The sequence below is a fragment of the Mobula birostris genome, chromosome 7, assembly GCF_030028105.1.
Source record: "Mobula birostris isolate sMobBir1 chromosome 7, sMobBir1.hap1, whole genome shotgun sequence".
In the NCBI taxonomy this organism is placed as follows: domain Eukaryota; kingdom Metazoa; phylum Chordata; class Chondrichthyes; order Myliobatiformes; family Myliobatidae; genus Mobula; species Mobula birostris.
The window spans coordinates 40,705,007-40,732,904 of record NC_092376.1 but is presented as its reverse complement, the minus strand read 5'-3'; the positions used below and the strand labels follow the sequence as shown (position 1 = coordinate 40,732,904).

General features: G+C 41.6%; 1 protein-coding gene and 1 long non-coding RNA gene across 2 annotated transcripts in view; both read left to right on the top strand.

Annotated features, from left to right (window-relative positions):
- LOC140200712 (uncharacterized) overlaps nt 1-436 on the top strand; it is a 147,686-nt gene extending 147,250 nt beyond the window's left edge. Inside the window, exon 3 of the long non-coding RNA XR_011886700.1 lies at nt 183-436. This is a non-coding gene — a long non-coding RNA (uncharacterized lncRNA). The remainder of the gene's footprint in view (nt 1-182) is intronic.
- A 752-nt stretch (nt 437-1,188) lies between these two features.
- Nucleotides 1,189-27,898, top strand: part of LOC140200711 (microtubule-associated tumor suppressor candidate 2-like) — a 268,025-nt gene continuing 241,315 nt past the window's right edge. Inside the window, exons 1-2 of the mRNA XM_072264293.1 lie at nt 1,189-2,903; nt 26,395-26,635. Coding sequence (XP_072120394.1) covers nt 1,254-2,903; nt 26,395-26,635 — 1,891 coding nt within the window. The 5' untranslated portion in view covers nt 1,189-1,253. The remainder of the gene's footprint in view (nt 2,904-26,394; nt 26,636-27,898) is intronic.

The window sequence follows — 27,898 nt, the reverse complement described above, 5'->3', positions numbered from 1 at the left end:
GATAAAAGCTTGTTTTCCTGTCCATTTGGGCCTTTAGACTGAATTTTAGAATGTAGAAATAATGCTAGCGCTGTATTTGGAATGGTAAATTCCACAGCATACATCAGATGTTGTGTTGCATGTTATTATGTTTTATATACTTGGAAGGACTCACAGTGTGTTTCTGTGTCTAATTTTTGCAGGTTCAACTGAGAATTGCATCAAGGAATAGAAAGAAAGAAAGAAGAATAAAGAAGCTAATCTGTTCATTTTTTTTTCAAGAGTGGTAACATTAATAGATTAATATGAAAAAAGAATAATACATGAAGAGTACTGGAATGAGAAGAAGTCAAAAGTACTCGTGATCCTCCAAACTGGCTGAGGAAAGAACAATTGTCAATATGTTCTGTTTCATGAGATCTTTTATTAACAAGTTATCAAAGAAATAAATACAATGTCGATGTGATGTTCTTATCTTCCTTTCTGTTCTAAAAATACAAAAACATATTTGCCATTTATCATTGACAAATTATTAAATGGCCTATTATTAAAATTAAAGTGACAAAGAAAGACAGAAAATGACTTCTTCGGTTATTGACAGCACATTCTGCACTGACAAAGAGGGCAATAAACAGGAAAGAAAAAATAACAATGAGCAGCCAATCAGAACAGATGGTGACACCAATGCAAATGAGATAGTATCCCAAATTCCTTTAACAGAAGGAAAAGAAGAGAGACATAAAAGAGCTGACAATGTGAAGGAGCTATGCCAGATGCAACAGAATATAATGCTGCAAGGTGAACTTCTGGATGTTCCTTTGAGTCAAGACAGGGCTTCTCAGCCAGTAGATATAAGAGTTAATTTGTGCAAAAGTGCCAGTTTGGAATTTTCAGAACATCATCTCCCTAATATAATTGAAAGTACAGAACTCAAACACACAGAAGAAACGGTTCGCCATGAGAAAGTTTGTAGTTCACAGTGTCTTAACAAGGAAAATTGGAATTGTGTCACAGGTGAATCTAGCAGAGTTCCTCACATTCAACAGGAACGTTCTTCTAGAGGAAACAGTAGTTGTGCTACTGAAGCTGTCAAGGAACTACAGTGTTTGAAAACAGAGGCTACAGATGAAAATAAGAAAATACATTTCAATCATCTATATTTTAAGGACTCCTCATCTTCCAGTCCTGTGGAGAAACCTAATAAAAAAGAGACTTTGCCAGAGAACACTGCATCTGAAGAAAGTTGTGGTGGGTGTTTATCTCAGGACGTCGCAATGATTGCTGAATTCAGCACAGCTGCCAGTGGTGCTCATAATTCCCAGCATGCACCAGCCAGTCTGGTCAGAGCCATTTCTCCATTTGATCCATTCAGCTTGACCTCAGCTTCGTGTAATTCTAACTTAACTACCTCAGAAAATACGAAGTCAGTCTCAGAAAAACAGACAAATGTAGAAAGGCAACCTGACATAAAAAGCACAACTCAGAGTGAAAGAATAGAATATGCTGCGTGTTCAGATGGTGAATTGCTGGTGTCCATCAATAAACCTGAAGTTCAGGTAAACCTAAATGCATTATCTAATCAATGTGAAGTAAATACTGCATGTGATTGCCCCTCTGTGAGTGACTGGCAAGAATCAGCTGAAATTTTGCCTGAACTTCAAAACAAGATAAATATTTTTAAGGGAGTGGAGAAGTTTGAGTCTGGTGATGCTGGTAAACAACCAGCTCCATCTGAAACAGAAGAAAAAGCAGAGCAGAAACGTCTACTAGGCAGCACAAAAGAGCATCATATCGAGAACCTCAATTTTGAAGACCCACAAATGGAAAATTCTGCCGATGGCAATGAAATCAGTGGGATTGGAAGAGTAGATGCAAAGGAGCCGTTCGATACTGACAACAGTCAATTAGGCCATAAAATAGGTCAAGTGAAAACCGTGGCTAAAATGACAGAAAAGGAAGAGTCTGTTGAGCTGGGAATCACCAAGTCAGACAAAACAGTGCAACACATTTCTGAGTCAGGTTCAGTTACGGATGAGGAAGTACCGTTGGCATCAGAAGATGGCCTTGTTCAGCAGAGCAAAGAATGTTCTACCAGAAAGACACAAAGTCTGATACAACAGAAAGTGAATGAAATAAACACTAATTTAATCCTAGCGGAGGAAAATCAGTCGGCAACTGTTTCTGAGAATCCTCAACAGTCTAAAAGCCCAGTAATCTCAATGGCTTCAAATACTGCTCTTGGGAATTGCCCACAGGTTCAGCAGATTCAGCAGAACATGCAACTTACTGATTGCAACTCAGATTCTGCTTTTGAGGAGCCCTCATTACTACATGATGGGAAATTGAAATTGCCCGAATCTGTTTCTGTCCCTCCATTGGGGAACTCATTCTCCAAAGTACCAGATACAACTGTTTATAACAGTGGAATCCCAAAGCCAATACTACAGTATCCCAGGACTGTTCTGACTGAAAAAGGAGAAGCAACAACAAATGATCAGACCAAGCTTGAGGGGACAACTGAAGCAAAACTCATTCCAAAGCCCAAATATGTAAGACCCAGAATTATAACGTATATCCGAAAGCCAGTTCAGGTGAAACCACTTGATACTGTGCACAATGACATGGGACTGTCTTCGAAACTTTCAACTTGGACTGAATCAATTGCTAAACCCTCTGCTTCAAAAGAAATCAAGACATATCAAAGTAAGCCTCTCTCAGTGTTCAATGTTCCTAGTTTTTCCCATGATAGATATAAACCAGAATTACAAAAGACTAAGATATATACAACTACTTTGATGGCATCTGGAATCAAACCACCTGGTCAGAAGACTTTTCCCAGGATGATGGGGAAGTTATTTCCTACTCCTAATGATATCACATTAAAGGAATCTATGGAAACATGTGTGCAGGGGAACATTACTGAGGTAAGAGCAGTGTTTAACCATATTGTACAGAGGTAGTTGTTACAGAATAACAATTAGAAGTGGTTAGTATGCTTTCTTCCACTGCAGGTTGTCATGTTAAGGACAGACAATGGATGTTACTTCAAGGGCAGCGGGACCTGTATAAAATCTCATCAGAACTGCATCTGAACAGTATTCTCACTGAGAAGTTTGCTAGTGCTATTCAGGAAGATTTAAACTAGAGTGTCAGGGGGGGATGGGAACCGCAATAATACGGCAACAGGTGACAGGGCCGAGGGCAAGTAAGATGTGCATGATAATTAAGACTGAAAGGCAAAACAGCCAAGAGCAGCAAAGGGGGCTCCTGAGGCAGAATGTGGAGCATCCAACTCGGGGAGAGAACATACTTGGCCTGTTTTGGGAAATGAGTCAAGCCAGGTGATAAGACAAGGTAGCGGATGAATATTCTGGTGTCACAGTTGTGACTAAGAATAAAATTAGATCTCGCAGGAAGGTACTAAATTGGGGAAGGACAAATTATGACAAGGTAAGACAGGAGCTATGAAGCAACTGCTTTCAGACAAGATCACGTCTGACGTTTGGGAGTTGTTAAAAGACCAGCAGGTCAGAGTTCAGGATCAGCATGTTCTGGTAAGGAGTAGGGACAGGGATGGTAAGGTAAGGGTACCTTGGGTGACCTGAGGAATTGTATATTTAGTCAGGAAGGAAAAGGGGGCATACATAAGTTAAGATCAGACAGGGACTTTGTGAAATATAAAGATAGCAGGAAGTGCTAAAGCGGACAATAAGGAAGGCTAAATGGATCTATGGTGAGTAGGGTTAAGTAGAATCCCAAGCACTTTACAATAAGGAAAGTAAGGTAACTAAGGAGAGGGAGAATAACTCAGGGATATGGAGGGCATTTGCACTTGGAGACAGAGCAAGTGGCTAAGGTATTAAATGAGTATTTTGTGTCAGCATTTACTGAGGAGAAGGATTTGGGGGACAGAGAAAGCAGAGAGGTATACACATTTTGAGATTAACCTGTATACTGCCAAATGAAACAATGTTCCTCTGGGCCAAAGCCAAAGTTATGTTACCACAAATAAATTAACAAATAATAAAATATATTCCAGAAGATTGACACTTAGCACAAGGAGCATTTACAACACAAGTTAAAAAGTAAGCAATATAAAGCTACTGGCATTTCATATGTCATGAGACTTGTGTGGTGCCAGAGTGTTCTGTAGTCTCACAACTTCGGGAATGAAGCAGTTTCCCATCCTAACAGTCCTTGTCCTAATGCTGTGGTACCTCGTGCCTAATGGTAAGAGGTCAGATAGATTGTTGGATGGATGCAAAGGATCACTGACAATGCTAAAGGCCCCATGTTCCTGATAAATATCTCTGACGGGTGTGAGAGAGACCCCGACGATCCTCTCAGCTGTGCTCACAATCTTTTGTAGGGACTTGTGGTCAGATACCTTGCAATTCCTGTACCAGATGGTGATGCAACTGGTCAGGACACTCTTGATGGTGCTGCTGTAAAAAATGATTAGAATGAGCCTTGCTCACCTCCGTTTCCTCAGAAAGTGATGTGTACCAGTGTACGATGAAAAACTTTGTCTTGCATGCCACCCATAATGATTAATTCATTACAACAGTGCATTGAGTTGGTACAAGGAAAGGCATCAACACAGTGGAGTGCTCCAGTTACACAGAAAGTGCAGTGCAGGCGGACAATAACATGCAAGGCCAAAACACCGAAGATTGTGAGATGAAGAGTCCATTTTATCACACTAGGGGGCAATTCAGTAAACTGTAACAGCAGTATAGAAACTGTCCTTTAGCCTGGTGCTCAATAAGAGGTTGAAGAAGAGAAACTATCCAGGGTACATATCTTTGTCCACAGTTGATAGGTCTTTGTTTACACTTCTCACTGCCTCAGTAAAGCAGCCAAGGTAATTGAAGTCCATGGAGGTGAGGCTGGTTTCTGTGATATGTAGTTGGTTGTGGTCTCAGGCAGAACAGTGATCCATCCGGAAAGGATGGCACATTAATAAAAATTGGCAAGGGTCAAAGGCAGTGTGCCAAGTTTCTTTTGCAACTTGAGGGAGTAGAGTTGCCGGTGTGCTTTCTTGGTAGTGACGTTCACATGGTTGGGCCAGAACAGAATATTGGTGATGTTTACTCTGAAAGGACTTGAAGTTTCCACCCTCTCGACCTCAGCACTGCTGATGTAAACAAGAGCATGTGCATTGCCTTCCTCCCTGAAGTCAACAACCAGCTTTGTTTTGTTGACATTGTTTCTCTTTGATATCAATGACTTCATCATTTCTCCTTTCTATTAAGTCTGATAAAAAGTATTAAGAACTATACCCACATCTTCCAACTTCTCACACAAATGACTGTCTAGCTTCCAGTGGGATCTCTTTTTTCTTTTGATCTGTCTTTCCTTTCATGTATTAAAATCATATATTAGTTTTTCTTGATCTTACCCTGTCAATTTATTTCAGAGCTCACAAAGAAATTCCTACATTCTGGATCCTAATTTGCCTCTCATCCTCCTGAAACTGTGGGCAGTTTCTCATGTCCTTACCAATTGTCCAAAGTACCCTGGTCCTAATTTACAAGATTCTGTATAGTTCCGGTTTTACTTGACAAAAGTAAGCTATATAAATGGATCAATAAACTTGCTGAGAATACAACAAAAACTTGGTTGTGTTTAATAACATACAGGAATCTAATTAGGACAGCCACACTCCCTGCCTTGTCATTTATCAAAGTTATTAGAATACTTTTGGATGCCTGATGTTCAGAAACTTCCAAAAACTACTGAAAGTGAAATTAGACCATGAGACCATAAGACATAGGAGCAGAATTAGCCATCTGGCCCATCAAGTCTGCTCTGCCATTCAATAATGGTTAACATGGCAATTGCCTTCCTCACCACTGACTCGACCTGCAAGTTAACCTTTAGGGTGTTCTGTGCAAGGACTCCCAAGTCCCTTTGCATCTCAGATTTTTGGATTTTCTCCCCGTTTAGAAAATAGTCTGCACATTTATTTCTACTGCATTTTCCAATATTGTATTTCATTTGCCACTTTCTTGCCTATTCTCGAAATCTGACCGAGTCCTTCTGCATCCTACCTGTTTCCTCAACATTACCTGTCCCTCTACCAATCTTTGAATCATCTGCAAACTTGGCAACAAATCCATCTATTCCATCATCTAAATCATTTATATACAGCATAAAAAGAAGTGGTCCCAACATCGACCCCTGCAGAACGCCACTAGTCACTGGCAGCCAACCAGAAAAGGATCCTTTTATTCCCACTTGTTGCCTCCTACCAATCAGCCAATGCTCTAACCATGTTACTAACTTTTCTGTAATACCATGGGCTCTTAATTTGGTAAGCAGCCTCATATGTAGCACCTTGTCAAAGGCCTTCTGAAAGTCCAAATATACAACATCCACTACATCCCCTTTATCTATCCTACTTGTATCTCCTCAAAGAATTCCAACAGGTTTGTCAGGCAGGATTTTCTTTGAAGGAAACCATGCTGACTTTGTACTTTCTTGTCCTATGTCACCAAGTGCTCTATCATTTCATCCTTAACAATTAATTGACTCTAACATCTTCCCAACCACTGAGGTTAGGCTAACTGGTCTATAATTTCCTTTCTGTTGCCTTCCTCCTTCCTTAAAGAGTGTAGTGACATTTGCAATTTTCCAGTCCTCTGGTTCATTTTCCAGTCCATTAGCCAGAGTCCAATGATTTTTGAAAGATCATTTCTAATTCCACCACAATCTCTATCGCTACCTCTTTCAGAACCCAAGGGTGCAGTTCATCTGGTCCGGGTGACTTATGTACCTTTAGGTCCTTTAGCTTTTTGAACACCTTCTCTCTTGCAATAGTAACTGTACCCAGTAAAATTAATTAACAATTTAAAATATTAAAAAAGAGTAAGAAAAGAAATCAGCTAAGAGAATGCAAAAACTTCCAAATAAATTTTACAAAATATAACACATACAATAAAAATAGTAACCTGACTTGCTTTCATGTACAAAAGAAGCTGAGTTGAAATGAACTGGTTTGAACATCCACCTCCAGGTCTAACTTGGCACTCAGTCAATGAGCAGAATCTTCACACAAGGGCTGGGGAATCTCAGCAAGTTCGCACCCTCAGTGATAGACTTACTGACAGATTGGCCACAGGAACCTGTCAGCAAGATTAGGAATTCTGCATTTGGTGAAATTATGCTGGCCCCTGACTTGCTGGTGTTCGTGATTATAAATGGGAACAGTTTGGCATAAAGCTACTGAAGTTTCCTAGTAAGAATCAGTTGAATGTTTTCTTACAGGAGGAATTACGGCTGCACAATATTAAATGTACAAGAAATTCAACTATATTAAAATAGTAAAAGAGGAACAAAGAATAAAATTCTGCATCTGCTGGAAAGCTGGAATGAGTTAACAGATCCTTCCACATTAGAACTATCAAAACTACTAGACTTTCTTTTCCTGCTGTAGATGCTGCTCAGTTTACAAGTATTTGCAGGATTTTCTGTATGCTTTTTAAATTATGTGGATTTAGTAATTATTAATTTCCAGACATTATCTTGTGTTTTTGCCGTGGTTTTGAAATAATGTTCTGAATTTTTGGATGGGATAAAGCGCGCCTATCCCTACAGAAGCCAATGAAGAAATCCTAAAATAGAATAAAAAGAAAAAGACAGCACAAAAATCTGAAATTTGTAATTAAAAACCATATTATGGATGTACAAGTTATACATTTTCAGTCTGCCTGCCTCTTATGCATTTCCCAGGGTTTAAGAACAATGGCCATTGGAAGTTTAGTGCAACTGCCTCCTAATGTGCACTGATATTCAAAAAGACTTAACTTTATGTGGCATTAAGGCCCCACAAATTAGTGCATGTAATTGATTCAATATAAATTCCTATCGCATTTGGTGTATAGAGTTACTTCCCCCATTACAGAGGCTAGAAGTTCTTCATAATCTCTATGAGTGCTGCAGTAATAATTCAGACTGAGTTTTTGTGTGATTAGTATGAGCATCTTATCTATTTTTTACTTTCTACTTTCTATTTTATATTATTTATTTACTTTTCAGTGACAAAATAGAAAGCTTTGTTTGCTGTTGTGTTGAAGAAACTATGCGCTTGAGAAATGCCACAGATATAACACTTACATGATGTTAGTCAATTAGTGTAATATTTGACTCAGAAATAGTAAGCTTTGCCTGCATAATTGGGAAAAGTCTATTGAGCCAAAGTCAGAAGGAGATTTCTGTGTATCTATATAATAAAATTTATGGTTTAGTTGTGATTTGAGTAATTGTTTTTTCTGATCCTTTTTTGATGACTAACAATAGTCCAAAATTGTACGTTGCAAGATGAAACATTCCTTCCACACAGAATATATTATTAAGTAATATAGTATAAATCTATTAAAATCTTTGGTTGAAAATTACATTTGATCAATCCAAAATACTGGCAAAATAACCAACTTTAAAAAAGGTCAAAAGCACAATGGATTCTCCAGATGCTGGAAATCTTAAGCAGCACGCACAAAATGCTGGAGGAACTCAGTAAGTCAAGCAGCATCTATGGTGGGGAACAAATAGTCGACAGTTTGGGCTGAGCCCCTTCATCGGGACCGGAATGGAAGCCAGAATAAGAAAGTTCAAGTTTTTTTCCCTCCCAACTCATCCTAGAGCAGAGGTTCCCAACCTGGGGCTTCATAGACCTCTCAGTTAATGGTAGGAGTCAGTGGCACAAAAAGGGTTGGGAACTCCTCTTAGTTGTGTGGTAATATTCAGCTAGAGATTACAGGCATGATTACACAGTGAAAAATGCCTTACTAATCTTTTTGAAGGCTGGATGAAATGGCACTTAAGAAGATACGATCATGTACAAATCACTTCAGTGGTTTTACTTTTACAGCAAATGTACAATACATGGAACACCAGTCAGCTTTTGCATATTTACATTGTGCAAGTTATAGATAGATACATTTAGTTTAGATGATGAAAATTGGAGTTAATAAGAAATGAACATGCCATACTTCTTCAGGATGAAATAGAGCAACACTCACAACACGCAGATCGGACAGCATCCGTGGAAATGATCAGTCAACGTTTCCACGGATGCTGCCCGACCTGCTGAGTTCCTCCAGCGTGTTGTGAGTTTTGCTTTGACCCCAGCATCTGCAGAGTATTTTGTGTTTATGAAATAGAGCAATATTGGTGATACTCCTACCTAGAAGTGTGGAGTGTATTCTGTTATGCACCTGACTTTGCCTTGTGGATGATGGAATTGCTTTAGAGAGCAAAGAGATGTGTTACTTGCCACAGGATATACATGTTCTATCATAGGACCATAAGACAATGAAACAGAATAGGGCTGTACAGCCCATCGAATCTGCTCCACCATTTCATCATGGCTGATCTATTTCCCTCTCCACACCATTCTCCTGCCTTCTCCTCATAACTGTCGATGCCCTGACTATTAAGAGTCTCTCAACCTCCTTCTTAAGTACACTGAATAGCCTGACCTCCACACCCATATGTAGCAATAAATTCCACAGATTCACAACCCTCTGGTGAAAGGAATTTCTCCTCATTTCCGCTGTAAATGGACATTCCTCTATTCTGAGGCAGTGGCCTCTGGTGCTAGACTCCTCCACGATAGAAACATTCTCTCCAAATCTACTCTATCTAAGCCTTTCGAAATTTGATAGGTTTCAACAAGTTCCCACTTCATTCTTCTAAATCCTAGTAAGAACAGGCCTAGAGCCATCAAGCACTGCTCCTATGATAAGCCTTTCAAACCTGGAATCATGTTGATAACCTCCTTTGAACTCTCTCCATCCTTTCTTAGATAAGGAGTCCAAAACTGCTCACAATACTCCAAATGAAGACTCACCAGTGCTTTATAAAGCCTCAGCATTACATCCTTGCTTTTATATTCTAGTCATCTTGAAATGAATGCTAACATTGCATTTGCCTTCTTCACCACTGACTCAGCCTACAAGTTAACCTTTAGGGAATCCTGCACGAGGACTCCCAAATCCCCTTGCACTTCAGGTTTTCAAATCTCCTCTCCATTCAGAAAGTAATCTACACTTTTATTCCTTCTAGCAAAGTGCATGACCATACACTTCCCGACACTGTAGAGTCACTGCTTCCTGCTCTCTGCTTCTTCAAATCCACTAGCTCCTCCATCTATCTGTGTTACATCCACAATCTTGGACACAAGGCTATCAATTCCGTCATCCAAATCATTGAAATACAATGTAAAAAGAAACAGTCCCGACTCAGACTGTGGAACACCACTTGCCACTAGCAGCCAATCAGAAAAGGTGCCCTTTATTCCCTCTCTTTGTCTCCAATGAGCTAGTACATCTATGCTAGTATCTTTCTTGGAATATCATGGGTCTTATCTTGCTAAGCAGCCTCCAGTGTGACACCTTGTCAAAGGCTTTTTGAAAATCCAAGTACATAACATCCATTGATTCTGCTTTGTCTATCCTGCTTGTTATTTCCTCAAAGACTTCTAACAGATTTGTCATGCAAGATTTTCTCTTGAGGAAACCATGCTGACTTTGGCCTGTTTTACAATGTGCCTCCAAGTACCCTGAAACCTCATTCTTAACAATCAACTCCAACATCTTCTCCAGCACTGAGATTAGGCTAAATGGCTTTTAATTTCCTTCCTTCTATTGGAGTAACATTTGCAATTTTCCAGTCCTTGGGAACATGCCAGAATATAGTAATACTTAAAGATCATTACTAATGCCTGCACAGTTACCTCTTTCAGAACCATGGAGTGTAATCCATCCGTTCCAGTTGACTTATTTCACTTCAGACCTTTCAGCTTCCCAAGCACCGGCTCCCTAGTAATAGCAACTGCACTAACTTCTGCCCCCGACCCTCTCAAACTTCTGGCATACTGTTAATGTCTTTCACAGTGAAGACTGATTTATTCAGTTCATCCACCATTTCCTTGTCCCCAATTACTACCTCTCTAGCATCATTTTCCAGCAGTCTGATATCTACTCTCTCCACTCTTATACTCCATATATCTGAAAAAACTTTTGGTATCTTCTATGATATCATTGTTTGGCTTGCCTTCATATTTCATCTTCTCTCTCCTTATGACTTTTTCAGTTGCCTTCTGTTGGTCTTTAAAAGCTTCCCAATCCTCAGACTTCCCACTAATTTTTGCTCTAATATATTGCTTTTGCTCTTACGTTGGCTTTGACATTCCTTATCAGCCTTGGTTGTGTCATCCTGCTTTTAGAATACTTCATCTTCTTTGGAGTGTATCTATCCTGCACCTTCTGAATTGCTCCAAGAAACTTCAGCCATTGCTGTTCTGCCATCATCCCTACTAGTGTGCCAATTCAGTCAACTTTGGACAGCTCCTTTCTCATGCTTCTGTAATTCCCTTAACTCCACTGTAACTCCATCTAACTTCAGCTTCTCCCTTTCAAATTGCAGGGTGAATTCTGTCATATTGTGATAACTGCCTCCTCAGGGTTCCTATACCTTAACCTTCCTAATCATATCCAGTTCATTAAAAAATTACCAATCCAGAATACCTGACCCCCAGCGGGCTCAACCACATGCTGCTCTAACAAAGCATCTCATAGGCATTCTACAGATTCTGTCTCTTGACATCCAAAATCAGCACCAACCTGAGTTTCCCAATCTACCTGCATACTAAATCCCTCATTTATTATGAGACGCTGGCAACCGTACCAGCTTCTGGTGTTTAGACGCTCGAACTCTCCAGAGCGTGGCTAGCTGGCATGGCCCCTTTAAGCAGCCATCCCACTAATTGGCAATCGTTTTTTGGGTGACAAGAGTTGAGTATTTAAAGAGCACCTGAACTGAGATTTGGCACACATTGGTAAGCCCTACTAGTGATATCGTCTAGCTTTTTTTTGTGCTCAATTCTCGATTCAGTTTGATACTGTGTCGTGATCCTTGCTTCAGGTACTCCAGCATTTGGGTCCAAGCCATCCTCACCAAGGACTCTCGTCACAGCACGATAGAGGCAGCATGGACCCAGTGGGGTATCAGAACCTTTCATCCACTGTGGCCTACCACAGCGAGAGGACTTCCATGCAGAGCCTGGAGCTACATGACCTCCAGGTAGCCATTTGTCAACTTTTGCAAGAAGGAAGTCGGAGTCGTTCAGGAGAGCCAGTCAGCCACTCTGCGGTGCCAGTGCATCTTTCAACCCTGGAGAGATTCGACGGTTACCCAGGTTCTTGCCACGGCTTCCTTATCCAATGCTCATTAGTGTTTGAGCTCCAGCCATTTCTGTTCCCTTCAGAGCACAGAAAGGTTGCCTTCATTATCTCTCTTCTGAGTGGAGGAGCCCTGGCCTGAGCCACCATGCATTAGGAATGCAGGTCAGAGGTTTGCTTGGATTAGAAGGAATTCTTGGCTGCCATGAGGAAGGTATTCCATCACTCCGCCTGAGCCAGCCGAGCCTCAGACCGCCCGATGAATATTCAACAGGGTGGGCAGTCAGCGCCAACTACACGATCGAATTCTGGAACTTGGCCAAAGAGAGTTGTTAGAATGGGGATGCCTTGGCCACTCTACACCGCCACGTACTCTGAGGTGAACTGAAGGATGCCCTCACCTTTGGAGAGTCAACAGAGAACTTAGAGGTTCTGGTCATCCAGTCCATTTGTCTCGATGATCGCCTGGCAGAGCGAAAGTGGGGCTACTTCAGGAGGTCAAAGAGAGCCTGTCTGAGCCCAGTCCCAATGCATCGCAGTTCCAGTCCCCAACCTTGGACCATGACCAGCCCATCTCCTGCTCAAGATGCTGTTGAGCCCATCCAGGTTGGCTGCACGAGACTCTCCAACGATGAGAGGTCCTGGTCGCTGCTATTACTGCAGGGAAGCAGGTCACCTGCAGGCTGAATGTCTCTGGCTGCTACTATCCGGAGAACTGCTCGGTCATTGTAAGAGGGTATGTTTGCGGTGTGGTGTTCTGACCCCCAGACTCTCCTGAGACCAATGACTGACAAGGGGGTGGCCTTCAGTGCAAGGTAACCTGAGGCCTTCTGGAGACTAGTCCTGCCCTCAAGTATAGACAAACCCGTCCAGCCAATCGGATTGTGTGTGTCCCAATTCTGTCTAGTTGGGACCACACAGCAACTGGAGGGAGGAAATCTGTGGTTCAGGAGCAGACCAAGGAGATGCCCTAGCAGTCTGGAAGATTTGCAGCTAAGCCTAAAGGATCCAACCACCAGGACTCGAGGAAGAGAAAGAGTCCTAAATGCAGATTGTTGAAGCCTATTCCCAGGGGGAACAGTCTGTGATTTATGCTTCCCTATTTGTAATTACTCAGTGGACTTTCGGTAATTTCTAGTGGAGTATAGCTGGCTCTTCTGTACATACTTTATCTGAACACATGAATCACAGACTGTTCTTATTAAAGAAGACTCCCTTATCTGTTCAGGTTGAACTAGTTTTCAATATAAAGGAAGTCCATGAGGCAGATTCTTTGTTGGAGTTGTTAGACTGAGTTGCTTATGGTTATAGTTAGTTACCTGACACTGAGTTACTTACTCACAATGCTTTACTGTCATTTTATTATGAACAACTAATAAATGGCTGTAACCACAGGATATGCACCTCATTCTCGACTTCTGAAGATAGAGCTGCACCTAAAGTCAAAAGTTGCCTGGTCCATATAGCCTCTTGTTCAGTATTTTCGTTTTTTCTTTAACACAGTGTGGTCTAAATTAAACTGGCAGTGTTTGTGATAGTGAAGTTGAGGGCCCTGTCATCACAGAAGCTAGCAGAATTGGTCAGAATGGAAGGTGGATAATTCGCTTGTTTCTTGCTGACAATAGTTGCTATTATCTTATCTTGTCTCTGGAACTCCTGTGTTCCATCATTGTGCAGTAGTGTCAGGCTGAAGGCTATTGTCACATCCATTGTCTGTATTGGTCACTTATTGCATTTACTTTTTACCATGACCAGAGCTTCACCCGGTTGGTACATTGCTTTTAGATTTGCCTGTCGCATCTCCAGCCATGCCCCTAAACACTCACTGGTACTGGCGAAACTGCTCATCTCATCAGGACCAGGCAAGCTCTCTTCAGTCCTCCTTCCTCATTTCCCTGCAGACCTCTACTATTTTCACTTCTATATGCCTTCAATTCCCTTTTGTACCTTTTACCATTTCATAGAAACATAGAAAACCTACAGCTCAATACAGACCCTTTGGCCCACAATGCTGTGCCGAACATGTACTTACTTTAGAAATTACCTAGGGTTACCCATAGCCCTCTATTTTTCTAAGCTCCATGTACCTATCCAGGAGTCTCTTAAAAGACCCTATCATATCCGCCTCCACCACCATTGCCAGCAGCCCATTCCATGCTCTCACCATTCTTTGTGTAAAAACTCACCCCTGACATCTCCTCTGTACCTACTTCCTAGCACCTTAAAACTGTGCCCTCTTGCGCTAGCCACTTCAGCCCTGCAAAAAAGCCTCTGACTATCCACATGATCAATGCCTCTCCTCATCTTGTACACCTCTATCAGGTAACCTCTCATCTTCCATCGCTCCAAGGAGAAAAGGCCAAGTTCAGTCAACCTATTCTCATAAGGCATGCTCCCCAATCCAGGCAACATCCTTGTAAATCTCCTCTGCACCTTTTCTATGGTTTCCACAACCTTCCTGTAGTGAGGCGACCAGAACTGAGCACAGTATTCCAAGTGGGCTCTGACCGGGGTCCTATATAGCTGCAACATTACCTCTCGGCTCCTAAACTCAATCCCATGATTGATGAAGGCCAATGCACCATTTGCCTTCTTAACCACAGAGTCAACCTGCGCAGCAGCCTTGAGTGTCCTATGGACTCGGACCCCAAGATCCCTCTGATCCTCCACACTGCCAAGAATTTTACCATTAATACTATATTCTGCCATCATATTTGACCTACCAAAATGAACCACCTCACACTTATCTGGGTTGAACTCCATCTGCCACTTCTTAACCCAGTTTTTCATCCTATCAATGTCCTGCTGTAAACTCTGACAGCCCTCCACACTGTCCACAACACCCCCAATCTTTATGTCATCAGCAAATTTACTAACCCATCCCTCCACTTCCTCATCCAGGTCAGTTATAAAAATCACGAAGAGAAGGGGTCCCAGAACAGATCCCTGAGGCACACCACTGGTCACCGACCTCCATGCAGAATATGACCTGTCTACAACCACTCTTTGCCTCCTGTGAGCAAACCAATTCTGGATCCACAAAACAATGTCTCTTTGGATCCCATGCCTCCTTACTTTCTCAATAAGCCTTGCATGGGGTACCTTATCAAATGCCTTGCTGAAATCCATATATACTACATCGACTGCTCTACCTTCATCAATCTGTTTAGTTACATCCTCAAAAAATTCAGTCAGGCTTGTAAGACATGACCTGCCTCTGACAAAGCCATGCTGACTATTCCTAATCATATTTTCCACCAACTTACCAACCACTGAAGTAAGACTCACTGGTCTATAATTTCCTGGGCTATCTCTACTCCCTTTCTTGAATAAGGGAACAACATCTGCCACCTTCCAATCCTCTGGAACCATTGATGATGCAAAGATCATCACCAGAAGCTCAGCAATCTCCTCCCTCGCCTCCCACAGTAGCCTGGGGTACATCTCGTCTGGTCCCGATGACTTATCCAACTTGATGCTTTCCAAAAGCTCCAGCACATCCTCTTTCTTAATGTCTACATGCTCAAGCTTTTCAGTCCTCTGCAAGTCATCCCTACAATCTCCAAGATCCTTTTCTGTAGTGAATACTGAAGCATTTCCTACCCTTGAAATGAATCACAGTAGCCTTTTAATGTTGTTAGTATGTCTTTAGGCTGTGGGTAGAAACTGAAGCAGCTGGCAAAATCACATAGTCTTGTGGAGAACATCCAAAGAGCACTCAAGATGAAGATCATACCTGGGTTCCTGGTGTTAGGAGGCAGCAGCACTAATTGCCATGCCACTGTGCCACCCTTAAAACAGGGTTGGTTTGCTGATGGAGGGATATGCCAGGCCAAGCACTGCTCACAATACTCCAGGTGAGGCCTCCCCAGTGCTTTATAAAGCTTCAACATTACATTCTTGTCGTCTCGAAATGAATGCTAACGTTGCATCTGCCTTCCTCAACCTGCAAATTGACCTTTAGGGAATCTTGCACGAGGACTCCCAAGTCCCTTTGCATCTCATATTTTTGAATTTTCTCTCCATTTAGAAAATATTGGTGCTTTTATTTCTTCTCACAAACTACATGACCATATACTCCCTGACACTGTATTCCATCTGCCACTTCTTTGCCCATTCTCCTAACCTGTCCATTTGCAGCCTCTCTGCTTCCTCAACACTACTTGACCCTCCACCTACCTTCATATTGTCCGCAAACGTGGCCACAAAGCCCTCAATTTCATTACCCGCATTATTGACGTAAGATATAAAAAGAAGTAGTCCCAGCACCGACCCCTGTGGAACACCACTAGTAACTAGCAGCCAACCTGAAAAGGCTCCATTTATTCCCACTATACACCTCCTGGGGAGCCAATCAGCGAATGCTCCAGATCAATGCTGGTATCCTTCCTGTCGTACCATGGGCTCGTAACTTGTTGAACAGCCTTGTGTATGGCACCTTGTCTAACACCTTCTGGAAACATCTATCGATTCTCCTTTGTCTATCCTGCTTGTTATTTCTTCAAAGAATTCCAACAGATTTGTCAGGCCAGATTTTCCCTTGAGGAAACCATGCTGACTATGGCCTATTTTATCATGTGCCTCCAAGAACCCTTAAACCACATCATTTATAATCAACTCCAGCATCTTACCAGCCACTGAGGTCAGACTAATTGGCCTAAAATTTCCTTTCTTCTGCCTCTCTCCCTACTTGAAGAGTAGAATAATATTTGCCATTTTCCAGTCCTCCAGAACCATGCCAGAATATATTGAAACTTGAAAGATCATTACTAATGCCTCCACAATCTCTGCAGCCATCTCTTTCAGAACCCTGGGTATAGATCATCTGGTTCAAAATGATTTATCTACCTTCAGACCTTTCAGTTTCCTAAGCACCTTCTCCCCAGTAATAGCAACTTCACAGACACTTCTGAAATTATGGCATACTGCTTTTGTATTCCATAGTGAAGAATAGTGCAAAATACTTATTCAGTTTATCTGCTATTTCTTTGTCCCCCATTACCACTCTCCAGCATCATTTTCCAGTGGTCTGATATCTACTCTCACTTCTCTTTTACTCTTTATATATCTGAAGAAACTTTTGGTACCCTTTTTAATATTATTGACTAACTTACCTTTGCATTCCATCTTTTCCCTCTTTATGACTCTTTTAGTTGCCTTATGTTGGTTTTTAAAAGCTTCCCAATCCTCTAACTTCCCACTAATTTTTCCTCTATTATATGCTTTCTTTGGCTTTTATGTTGGCTTTGACTTCCCTTGTTAGCCACGGTTGTGTTATCTTGGCTTTAGAATACTTCTTCCTCTTTGGGATGTATCTGTCCTGATCCTTCCAAATTTCTCCCAGAAACTTCAGCCATTGCTGCTCTGCTGTCATCCCTGCTAGTGTCCCCTTCCGATGGTCTCTGTCTCCTAAGTGTTCCTTTATCTTACACTCTCTAATCGATTCTGGTTCAATGCACAACACCCAGTCCAGAATAGTTGGTCCTGTAGTGAGCTCAGCCACAAGCTGCCCTAAAAAGGCATCTTATAGGCATTCTACAAATTCCTCCTCTTGGGATCCTGCACCAATCTGTTTCTCCCAATCTACTTGCTTATTGAAATACCCCATGACTATCATAACATTGCCCTTTTGACATGCATTTTCTATCGCCCATTGTAATTTGTAGCCTACATCTTTGCTGCTGTTCGGAGGTTTGTATATAACTCCTATCAAAGTCTTTTTACCCTTGCCGTACCCACGATTCTACACCTTCTAATCTTATGTCACCTCTTTCTAATGATTTGATTTCATTTTTTACCAACAAAGTCACACCACCCCCTCTACCTACCTGGCTGTCCTTTCGATACAATGTGCATCCTTTGATGTTAATCTCCCACTATAATCTTCTTTTAGCCACAATTCAGTGATGTCTATGACATCATACATGCCAATCTCTAACTGCACTACATGTCCGTCTACCTTATTCTATATACTGTGTGGATTCAAATATAACACCTTCAGTCCTGTATTCATCACCCTTTCCAATTTTGTCCCCTTTTTTCATTGCAGCTCATTCACTTAGTGTAATTTTGCACTATCATCAGTCTGTCTTTGCTAACAGTCTCACTGCACACTGCCTCTGGTTGTAAACTAACTGCCCTATCCTCAGCCCTATCACTCTGCCAATTAGTTTAAACCCTCCTGAATAGCCGTAGCAAACCTACCTGCAAGGATATTGGTTCCCCTCAGGTTCAGGTGTAACCCATCCCTTTTGTACAGGTCATACCTTCCCCAGGTCCTAATGATCCAGAAATCTGATCGACTGCCCCCTGCACCAGTTCCTCAGTCACACATTTATCTGGCAAATGCTGCTATTCTTACTCCTACTGGTGCTTGGCACAGGCAGCAATCCAGTGATTACTACCTTGGCAGTCCTGCTTTTCAGCTTTCTACCTAGCTCCCTAAAATCTCTCTTTCGGACCACCTTGTCTTTCCTACTTTTGTCATTGGTGCCACTATATACCAAGACATCTGGCTGCTCACCCTTCTGATTTAGATTGCGGAGTCATCCCTGACCCTGGTGCCCAGGCGGTAACATACCATCTGGGTGTCTTTACTGTGTCCACAGAATCTCATCTCTGTTCCTCTAACTCTAGAACCTCCTATTACCTCTCTTCTCTTCTGAGCTAAAGCAACAGACTCACTGCCAAAGACCGGGTCTCTCCAGCTCTCCTCTGGTAGCTTGTCCCTTTCAATAGAATTGCAAATGGTACAGTTGTTATTGAGGGGTATGGCCACAGGGGTACTCTGTACTCGCTGTCCATTTCCCTTTCTTCTTATGACAGTCACCTGGTTACCCCAGTCCACCTTGGGGCGACTACCTCAAAGTAGCTCCTATCTATCAGTTCTTCAGTCTCCCGTATGAGCCAAAGGACATTGAGCTGTAGCTCCAATTCCTTAACACATTCTCTGAGGTATCTGCAGTTTGATGCACCTGGTGCTGATGTAGTTATTGGGGAGGCTGGAGATCCCCCAGAATTTCCATATCTTACACAAAGAACACAAGGATGTGATTTGTCAATTAACACACTTGAAAACTACAAATGTGCTGTGGAGAGCATTCTGACTGGCTGCATCACCATCTGGTATGGGGGAGCTACTGCACAGGATTGGAGTAAGTTTCAGAGAGCTGTAAAATCAGTCATCTCTGTCATGGGTACTAGCCTCCGTAGTATCCAAGACATCTTCGAGGAATGGTGCCTTAGGAAATTAGTCCATCGTTAAGGACTCCAGCACCCAGGACATGTCCTCTTCTCATTGTCATCATCAGGAAGGAGGTACAGGAGCCTGAAGGCACACACTCAGCAATTCAGCAACAGCTTCTTCCCCCCTGCCATCTGATTCCTAAACGGACATTGAACCCATGAACACAACCCGACTAATTTTTTATTTCTGGTTTTATTGCATGACTTATTTTAACTTAACCATTTAATAGACATGCATTTATACTTACAGTAATTCAGTTCTTTTCTCTATATTTATTTATCATGTATTTCATTGTGCTGCTGCCGTAAAGTTACCGAATTTCACAACATATGCCAGTGATATTAAACCTGACTGATTCTGATTATTCCTATTGAGGTCACACACATGGTTTTCATGAGGACTTGATTCTGAAGAGAGCCAGATCTGGAAATATGAAACCTGGAAGTGTTATTTCATGGAATGCGAGTATTCTGATTCTGAAGACCCAGAGAATGTTCACTAGGTGAACAGCTGCCGATTGAGAGTTGATTTTGCACCTGCTGATTCGACGATTACTCACGGCGTAAATGCTGACTCAACAAGAAATGAATGGACTAGTATCATTAGCAGCTGGCCCAGCTGATGTAGTCAACATGTATGGTGATTCATTGACTACTGAGCCATTAAATGCATAGTCAATTGTTGCTGACAGAAAACACTGGCTCTTTTGTGTTCAACTATGGAAGTCAACAGCACAAAAATAAGTCCTTTCAGACCATCTGGACACTTAATCAAATAGATGGTACCTCATATTGAACTTTGCAGAACCTCACTGTGGCCACTAAAGCTTATTAACCCTTGCATTCTGCGACTAAGCCAGTTACTTCCCTGATCAAGTTATCATATTGGACTTGTGAAATGCCCAGCTTCGATTCCTACAGACTACATTAAATGCTCTATATTTATCATCCCTCCTGTAACAAACTTAGTCAGGTTTGTGAGAACCAATTGTACATCAAATACATGATGATCATTGTAAGTTTTCCCCTCTAAATACTGATTTGTGCTGACCTTCAAGTCTTTTCTCAACAATTTCTTTCCAGTACTGTTGGTGAGGGCTGTCCAGGCGGGCTTTTCTTATTTTAGAAAACGTGTCCATATGAGGAGTCCTTGATTCCTCTGGAGGTGAGAAAAATAGAAAATGAAAATAAAGCTTGAATTAATTCCTCCTCTGTGTTTTTCTGTGTCTCTCCACTCATGTCTATGTTAATTGGTTTTCTATTGTCACAGGTACCGAGATACAAAGAAAAACTTTGTTTTGCATACCATCCTTGTATATCGTTTCAAAACATAAGTGCATTGACGTAGTGCAATAGGGAAAGCAATAACAGAATGCAGAATATAGTGTTACAGTACAGTCACAGAAGTAGTGCAGTGTAGGTAGACAACGAGGTGCAAAGACTATAATGAGGAAGATTGTGAAGTCAAATGAATCTTTATTGTATAAAAGGTCCATTCAGGAACGTTATAAAAGCAGGATAGAAACTCTCTTTGAGCCTGGTGGTGCATGTTATCAACCTGTTTAAAAAATCCTGCCTGATGAAAGGGGATGGGAGGAGAAGTGAAAATGACTGGGGTGAGAGGGAGCTTTGATTATGATTCCCAAGGCAGCTGGAAGTGTACATAGAGTTTAGGGAGTAGAGGCTAACTTTTGTAAAGGACTGAGCTGTGTCCACAACTCTCTATAAATCTTGCAGTTAGTTCTATACTGAGCTAGGATTCATCTCGTGATGTATCAATAAAGGTCAACAGGGACGTGCTAACTTGTCTTCATCTTGTGAGGAAGTAGAAATGCTGATGTAATTTCTTGGCTAATTATTAATTTCAACATATCCCAGCCTGGTAAAGTTGACCTTGTTCTAATCTAAAACTTGCATTCTTGTCATATTTCACCTATTCTATGATAATACTAAATCTACTTGAGTTGTCAGACGGGTTGGTGACAATTACAATGTTCAAAAGGTGTTTGGAAAGGAAAGGCATGGAGGAATACTAACCTCATGTGGGCAACTACGTTTAGTGAAATAAGTATCATGGTGAGCAGACAAGGAAGGACATGGGGCCTGTTTCTACGCTGTAAACATTTATAATTCTCTAAATAATGATCTCTCCCTCCAGTAACAACAACATAGCAACATTAGAAAGAGAAGTGGGTGTAGACCATTCACTTTGTGGGCTTTCTTTGCTATTTAGATTAGATTAGATTAGGTTCAGCTTTATTGTCATTGTGCCAAGTACAGATACAAAGCCAATGAAATGCATTTAGCATCTGACCAGAAATGCAAAGAATAGTGTTATTTACAAAATAATTGCAAATAAAAAAAGTGCTACAGCACACAAATATAAAAGTATTGAGACAGTACAATATGGACGCAATACTGCTTAATGCTGTGATGTGAGGTACAGCAGTGTCACAGCCTCAGGAAAGAAGCTCTTCCTGTGCCTGCTAGTGCGGGAGCGGAGCCTCCTGTAGCGCCTACCAGATGGGAGGAGAGTAAAAAGTCCATGGTTAGGGTGAGATGCATCCTTGATAATGCTTTTCGCCCTGTCCAGGCAGCGTTTATGGTAGATGTTCTCAATGGTGGGCAATTGGGTGCCGATGATCCACTGGGCTGTTTTCACCACACGCTGGAATGCTTTGCGGTCTGATACAGGACAATTGCCATACCACACTGAGATGCAGTTGGTGAGTATGCTCTCAGTGGTACAGTGGTAAAAGTCCATCAGTATCCTGGGACAGAGGTGACCCTTCTTCATGCTCTGCAGGAAATAAAGGCGCTGTTGCGCCATTTTGATCAGGATGGAGGAGTTCAGGGACCAGGTGAGATCCTTGGAAATGTGGACACCAAGGAATTTGAAGCTCGATACACGCTCCACTACAGTTCCGCTGATGTAGATGGGGACATGAGTGTGACTCCTGGCATGCCTAAAGTCTACAATGATCTCCTTGATCTTCTGGGTGTTACGAGCCAGATTGTTGTCGGCACACCACACAGCCAGGTGCTGGACTTCGTCCCTGTAGGCCTTCTCGTCATCTCTTAATCTTATTTAATAAGATTATGAGAGAAGACTGGTGATGTTGCATGTTCTGGATCTATAGAAAGGGTCTAAGGTTTGAAGATCGGTTGACAGGGCTGAGATTTAAGACTTGGGTACCTTTCTGGGTTAGCAAGGAGATTAGGAAGTGAGGAGAGATCAGTACTTTGGAATAGGAGCAACACACATCAAAGTTGCTGGTGAACGCAGCAGGCCAGGCAGCATCTTTAGGAAGAGGTACAGGCGATGTTTCGGGCCGAGACCCTTCGTCAGGACTAACTGAAGGAAGAGCTAGTAAGAGATTTGAAAGTGGGAGGGGGAGGGGGAGATCCAAAATGATAGGAGAAGACAGGAGGGGGAGGGATGGAGCCAAGAGCTGGACAGGTGATTGGCAAAAGGGATATGAGAGGATCATGGGACAGGAGGCCTAGGGAGAAGGAAAAGGGGAAGGGGGGGAAAAAACCCAGAGGATGGGCAAGGGGTATAGTCAGAGGGACAGAGGGAGAAAAAGGAGAGTGAGAGAAAGAATATGTGTATAAATAACGGATGGGGTACGAGGGGGAAGTGGGGCATTGGCGGAAGTTAGAGAAGTCAATGTTCATACCATCAGGTTGGAGGCTACCCAGACGGAATATAAGATGTTGTTCCTCCAACCTGAGTGTGGCTTCATCTTTACAGTAGAGGAGGCCGTGGATAGACATGTCAGAATGGGAATGGGATGTGGAATTAAAATGTGTGGCCACTGGGAGATCCTGTTTAGTACAGGCCCTTTGGTCCACAATGTTGTGCCAACCCTTTAACTTACTCAAAGATCAATCTAATCCTTCCTTCCTACACACCATTCATACACCATCTTGCTATCATCCATGTACCTGTCTAAGAGTTTCTAGAATTCTAATGTATCTGCCTCTCCCACCACCCCTGGCAGGGCATTCCCTGCATTCACCACTCTCTGTGTAAAAATCTTACCTCTGACATCACACCCATACTCTCCTTCAATCACCTTAAAATTATGTCCCCTTGTGATGAGGCCATTTTAAACAAAGTTTTCATGAAAAATAAGAAAACATGAGGCATAAAAAAGTGTATTTAATATTATTTGGAAAGGCAACTTTAGTTTAGATTCATCATCATTACTTTGGATATTGTAATTTGAATTAATGAGGAAAGAACAGAGACTTGAGACTGGTAAAAAAAATAAGAAAGGGCATGAGAGAGTGCCAAACAAGGAAGCTGAATTATTCAGTCAGAATTGTGAGGTTACATGATGTCACGAGGACAAAGACAATTATAATGGAAAGTCATCATGAATCTTGTGACCACAGGCTTGCATTGTTCAGTTTCTATCTTGTCCATAAAGTCATTGAGAAATACAGCACAGAAACAGGCCATTTAGCCCATCTAGTCCGTGCTGAACCATTTAAACGGCTGGCTCTCATTGACCCGATTCAAGTTGTTGGGCCAGATAATTGGCTGTGTCATGGCTGACCCACTGGATGAGCCAATCGGCGGCACTGTGCTGTTAAAGTCAAATCTGAATAAAACTCGGGAGACCAGCTTCTTATGGTTACCACAGTTTATTGCGCATTGTCCTGCAGAAGTTTGAGACCCGGTTGTCAAAGGGAAGGCACGTAAGTACTGCCACCATCTGACAAGTGGACCCACTCCCTCAGGTTACAGCCTTATATTTATACATAGTAAGTCCCATACATCTATGATAACTAAGCAGTAGCTATAGCAATGTACTCTCGGCAATTCAGTAAAATCAACTTGTAGACATGAGAAAAGTCCACCTGGCAAGGGAGTCGTACCTGGTGTGCAGGGTACAAGTTACCAACCATTCCCTCCTTTCCCAGGTGTTTACAATTATGTATATAATCAACCAATATTGGTAAAAACTGTGTAGGAACACAAACCTTTGCCACCGCCCATAAGATTTCCTGCCTTTCTGAGAAATTTTAGACTTGATCAAAATTAATGTAGTATTGCTGAAATCAAAATATGAAAAGAAAACAACTTCAAAAACAAGTAGAAAGAGATTTGAAGCAGTGATAATGTTATTTAATTCATCTTCTGATGTAGTGTATTGCTCATACTGGAAAAAAATCAGACATTTGTGAAATGTCTTACTGATGATCTTAAAAATTTCATGGAATTACGTTATTTTCTGCAGATATCAGGTCTTGAAGTTCAGAGTTAGTCCATTTTCCAAACAATAACAGTTCCCAGATAAGTAATTTGTAAATCATCTGTTTGGTATTGGAATGGCTGTCAACTATTGAATCCTTACTGCTTATAAAATTAAGATATCTGATAAAATGGTAATATTTATTAGTTCTGGACCTGAACCATTAACTGTTTCTCTTTCCGCAAATTCTTCCTGAGCTCCCAGTGTTTCCAGCATTTTTGGTTTTTATTTCAGATTTCCAGCATCTGCTGCTTTTTTGTGATTTTCAAGATTTATTAATGCAGAAACACTGACCTACTTATTGAGTTGGCTAACATGTTAAGTTAGTCAGCCATATATGCTCTGTTGTATAACAAACAGGAACAAAAGCCTGGATTTTAATTATCAATTGCTTGTTTTCCCATCTGCCAATGGCAGAATGAACCGGGTCAATTTTACAAGCTCTGTCTCATAAAAATGACTTCTCAGTCATCCAGCATAAAGCTATAAAGAAGTGGAAGAAGTTTGCATGACCTGGAGGTTGCTTGGTGAGACTATCTGAGTGGCAACTTGGGCTGATGGGATTGTTCTTTGGGGGTTCGGTCAAAATGAAAAGAGATGAATCCTTGGTAGGAATTATAACATTTCTTTGTAAGGCCCAGAAGAGAATTCTTATTTATGTGACATAGGGTTAGCAACAGCCTCGACCTATCGTAGAGTCATCCAGCTGGAAACAGGCCTTGCAGCCCAGTGGGTCTTTGCTGACTACCAAGCACTATTTACCTTACTCCTACGATAGTCCCATTTTATTCTCTCTGCATTCCCATCAACGTCCTGCAGATTTTACCACACAGCAACACAATGACGGCGATTTGTGGTGGCCAATTAATCTACCAGTTAACGTGTTTGCGATGTGGATGCTGATGTACCTGGGTGAAATACATGAAGTCACAGGATTGAATCCAGGTCACTAAAAGGACTCAACTTTTCCCATAATTCCCAAAGCCACCACAGAAAAATCCATAAAAGGAGTTGCAGATGACATCTTCACCCAGTTTATCCTAATGTTGGGAGAGTGTCCTGTGGAGGCTGCAGCTAAAGACTCAAGTAAGGACTCAATTCTACCTGGAGCAGACCAGATGCCAGAGCTGCTTCCTTGGATCCCATGTGATGCTGAACCCAGGGTGTCCCTGATATCAAGCCTGGACACCAAGGGACCAGTCAGTGCTTGGACTGGTATGAGGGAGCAGTTTGGGTCTGAGTGTCTGTGATCAACCTGGTCTGGAAAGATCTTTAGCTGCCAATAATCATGTTTAAGATTAAAGACCAAATAAATAAAGTCATAATGGGTCACACATATGGTTCTTTGAATTAATATCCCTGCCCTGGACCTACTCTTAGGGAGAGACCCATGAACATGTCCATGAAGGATTCCCAATTAAGCTAATACTGCAAATGAAAGTAGTGCTGAACTGAGCTATGCCTTAAGTATAAAACTTCATCGTTAAAGTTATTTTTTTCTGAAAGTTGTGGACTGCTGCCTTCAGGGGTTAATAATCAACCTTTAGATCAGTTAGCTACTGTTAAAATTTACATTGCGTGTCTCAGTATTTGTACTAAATGTTGATATAATCTGATGTGTTGGTTGTTAAGTAAATACCAACAATATCTTCCTTTTTACTTACACTAATTTATTTACTATATGACAATAAATAAGATAATTTATTTTTGCTGATTTTCAGGGTGAGTCCCCAGCTCCTGCTCTGACTGGTTCTGAACAAGATATGGCTGCAGTTACTGAAGAGTGCTTGAATCCTGTACCGAATATCTGTCGGTTACCCATGACGATCAAGCCTCCACTAGGACTGGGAGCTACCTCGAGACTTCCTGCAGCCAAAAGTAGGCTTGCATTGCAGAGCCAGAGGACACCGATAAATTCCATGGCACTTCAAATTCAAACGCAAACTGGCCAAGAAATTGCAGGTAATTACCCAGTAATTGGAATACTATATAATGAATAATTTGGGTATGTACATTCATGACTGCACTACTTTTGATCATTTCTTGTCATTACATGTGAAATCAGTGGTTGTAACAAAGTGAACTGGATGGAATTGCATTGAGTTCTATCTTCCACCGTGCATAAACTTCTTTGAGCTGATTTATGATGAGGTAAATAGAGAGTTGATGAAAATAGTGACTGTATCTGGACTTTCAAAAAATGTTTAACAAAGGGGACAAGTGATTTTGTTTTAAAAAATGAAAGTTTATGGTACTGGAGGAGCAGTGCCCAATGAAATAAAACTGGAAAATATTGTGGACAGTAGGGAAGATGACTCATGAATTCAGAAGACATGCATAGATACAGCAGAAAAATAGTAAGACAGATTTGCTTGAGGTGATTCATTCTGGTAGGAAGGATCAGGATGGGCAACATACACATCTCCCATCAGGGTCTTTTTACCCTTGCAGTTCCTTTGCTCTATCCACAATGATTTGTTACCTTCCGACCCAATGTCACCTTTTTCTAATAATTTGATTTCATTTTTTACTAACAGAGTCATGCCATCTCCTCTGCCTTTCTGCCTGTCCTTTCGATATAATGTGTATCCTTGCACATTAAGCTCCCAGCTATAATCTTCTTTCAGCCATGATTCATGGATACCTGCAACATCATACATGCCAATCTGTAACTGTAGTTTTTCTACCTTGTAACTGTGCTACAAGTTTATCTATCAATGACACTTCTCTGCAACTTTTTGTGGATTGTGTTGTCATTGGATACTAGGAAGTTCCCACTTGCTTCAAAAAGGCAACAATTATACCAGTGCCTAAGAATAATAATGTGAGCTGCCTTAATGATTATCACACGGTAGCATTCACATCTACAGTGATGAAATGCTTTGAGAGGTTGGCCATGACTAGACTGAACTCTTGCCTCAGTAAGGATCCGGACCCATTGAAATTTGCCTTTTGCCACAATAGGTCAATGGCAAGTGTAATCTCAATGGCTCCTCACATGGCTTTAGACCACAAGGACAACACAAACACCTACGTCAGGATGCTGTTCATTAACTATAGCTCAGCATTTAATACCATCATTCCCACAATCCTGATTGAGAAGTTACTCTGTACCTCCCCCTGCAACTGGATCCTCAACGTCCTAACTGGAAGACCACAGTCTGTACGGATTGGTGATAACACATCCTCCTCGCTGACGATCAACACTGGCGCACCTCAGGGCTG